General features: G+C 44.8%; 1 protein-coding gene across 1 annotated transcript; it reads right to left on the reverse strand.

Annotated features, from left to right (window-relative positions):
• Positions 1 to 863: 863 nt before the first annotated feature.
• Positions 864 to 1,806, reverse strand: LOC106321642 (24-methylenesterol C-methyltransferase 2-like). The gene has a single exon (XM_013759883.1). The coding sequence runs from the start codon at positions 1,711 to 1,713 to the stop codon at positions 982 to 984; it is 732 nt and encodes a 243-aa protein (XP_013615337.1). The 5' UTR covers positions 1,714 to 1,806; the 3' UTR covers positions 864 to 981.
• Between the last annotated feature and the right edge of the window lie 6 nt (positions 1,807 to 1,812).

The following is a 1,812-nucleotide window of genomic DNA, read 5'->3' on the forward strand; positions in this document are numbered from 1 at the left end:
GCTTTCATAAATTAGAAAACAAACTAAAAATATTACAAATGGCCCATTAGCCCAAGACACTAATGTTTGCCCATAACATTTAAACTTAAAACGTATTGGAAAACAATTGAGAGTTAGAGACCAAACAATTAACTGGAGGAAAAGGTGGGCCTGGCTTCTCCTCAAGTTGGAAAAATCGAGATCTTGCCACATAAGACCCGATAGATACTTAGATAAGAAGATAGTGACACCACGATCTATATCTACATTACATATCCCTCATGTCCTTTTCGACGTGAATCATCACGATCTGGAACTGGAATACGATCGCGACAAAGCTGTTTCTGTATATAAAAAATATATATTTGAGACACACGATATCACTTGGCCATAATCGAGCAAAAACAGAAGGGAAATGTCTTTTGTTAGATATATTTTCCTGTCACGTGACTCAGAAAGAATCACGTGAATTCTATTATTTTATTAAGGAAAAATAAAACGTATCGACAATTGAAATTATAATGTTCATAGCATCCGACCACGCGCGCCTCCACTCTTCGCAGTTACTTCCCAACAACACTAATGCCTTTGCGACAAACTGAAAACCAAAATACCTAATGAAGCTAATTTTGATTTCTTGTCGCGCCACGCACAATTCTCTTTTTTTAACTAAAATCTACTTCATATAAAAAATCAGACACTGACTCGCGCTAATCAACTACTATCACACGCTGTCCACATAAAGTACATTAGTTTACAAAAGTACCCTTCTAACAGTTATCAGTTCTACTCCACTTAAAAGTGCTATAATCCAGTGTGTCTCGTCGGCGCTAGGCCTCCGGCGCATTGTACGATACCCAGATTCACTTATTTTAGGCAAGAAAAAACAGTAATACCAAATTAAAATTAAAATCTAAAGGAGTACATTGACTGACCAGGCAAAATCAAAAATCCATAAGAAAAAAAATTAAAAACAAACTGAGATCGGGAAATGATTATCGTTTAAGACATAGGTTTCCGGCAGAGAATCATATGCATCGGAGAGAAAATTTCAGTTTCGCCTCCTCTGGACAAGAAATCAGCAGTCTTAAACAACATCTCGTGAACATCGACGGTTCCCTTAGGCGCAACTCCAACAGCAGACAGAATCTGAACCACAATGTGGTTCCTCCAATAAGCGAGCCGACCCATCTTAAGCCTAGTCCACCACGGCTCAGCCGGTGGAGCCGCTAGATCCTTCTCCTTGACAACTTGGAAGCCAACTTTCTTGGCGGCCTCGGCTATATCCGAGTAAGCCCTAAGCCCAGGAAGCGCGTCACCCCTCTCGATGCCTTGGATGACCTCCACGTGTTCCTCATCCTCGGCGTTGAACTTATCAGTGGTGACCCACTCGTACGATACGTACAAAGATCCGGGTTTCAACACCCTGTAGATCTCGGCGTAGACTTCTTCCAGCTTCGGCGCGTGACACGTCGCTTCGATAGAGTACGCGCCGTCGAAGGTGTTATCATCGAAGGGCATCTGGAGGAAGTTACCACACACGACCTCGCAGAGCGCGTCGAGTCCTGCTTTTCTGTTGTGGTCACGCGCTCTCTTCACCTGGTACTCGTTGATCGTGATCCCCACCACGTTGGCTCGCGAGTGGGATGCAATCGCGCGCATCGGACCTCCGACGCCGCATCCGACATCGAGGATCTTTTGACCCGGTTTCACTTGGATCAGATCTACGGCCATCTCTTCGTGGAGGCGCGTGGCGTCGCGGTGGGATTTGCCTCGGATGGAAGGAGAGAAGTGGAAGGACTGTCCCCATCCCCACTCGTAGATGTCGGTGAC

The sequence above is a fragment of the Brassica oleracea genome, unplaced genomic scaffold, assembly GCF_000695525.1.
Source record: "Brassica oleracea var. oleracea cultivar TO1000 unplaced genomic scaffold, BOL UnpScaffold02248, whole genome shotgun sequence".
NCBI lineage: Eukaryota > Viridiplantae > Streptophyta > Magnoliopsida > Brassicales > Brassicaceae > Brassica > Brassica oleracea.

Bases quoted from the DNA above. Each gene is read 5' to 3' on its own strand.
- LOC106321642 (XM_013759883.1), bottom strand. From the start codon at position 1,713: ATGGCCGTAGATCTGATCCAAGTGAAACCGGGTCAAAAGATCCTCGAT.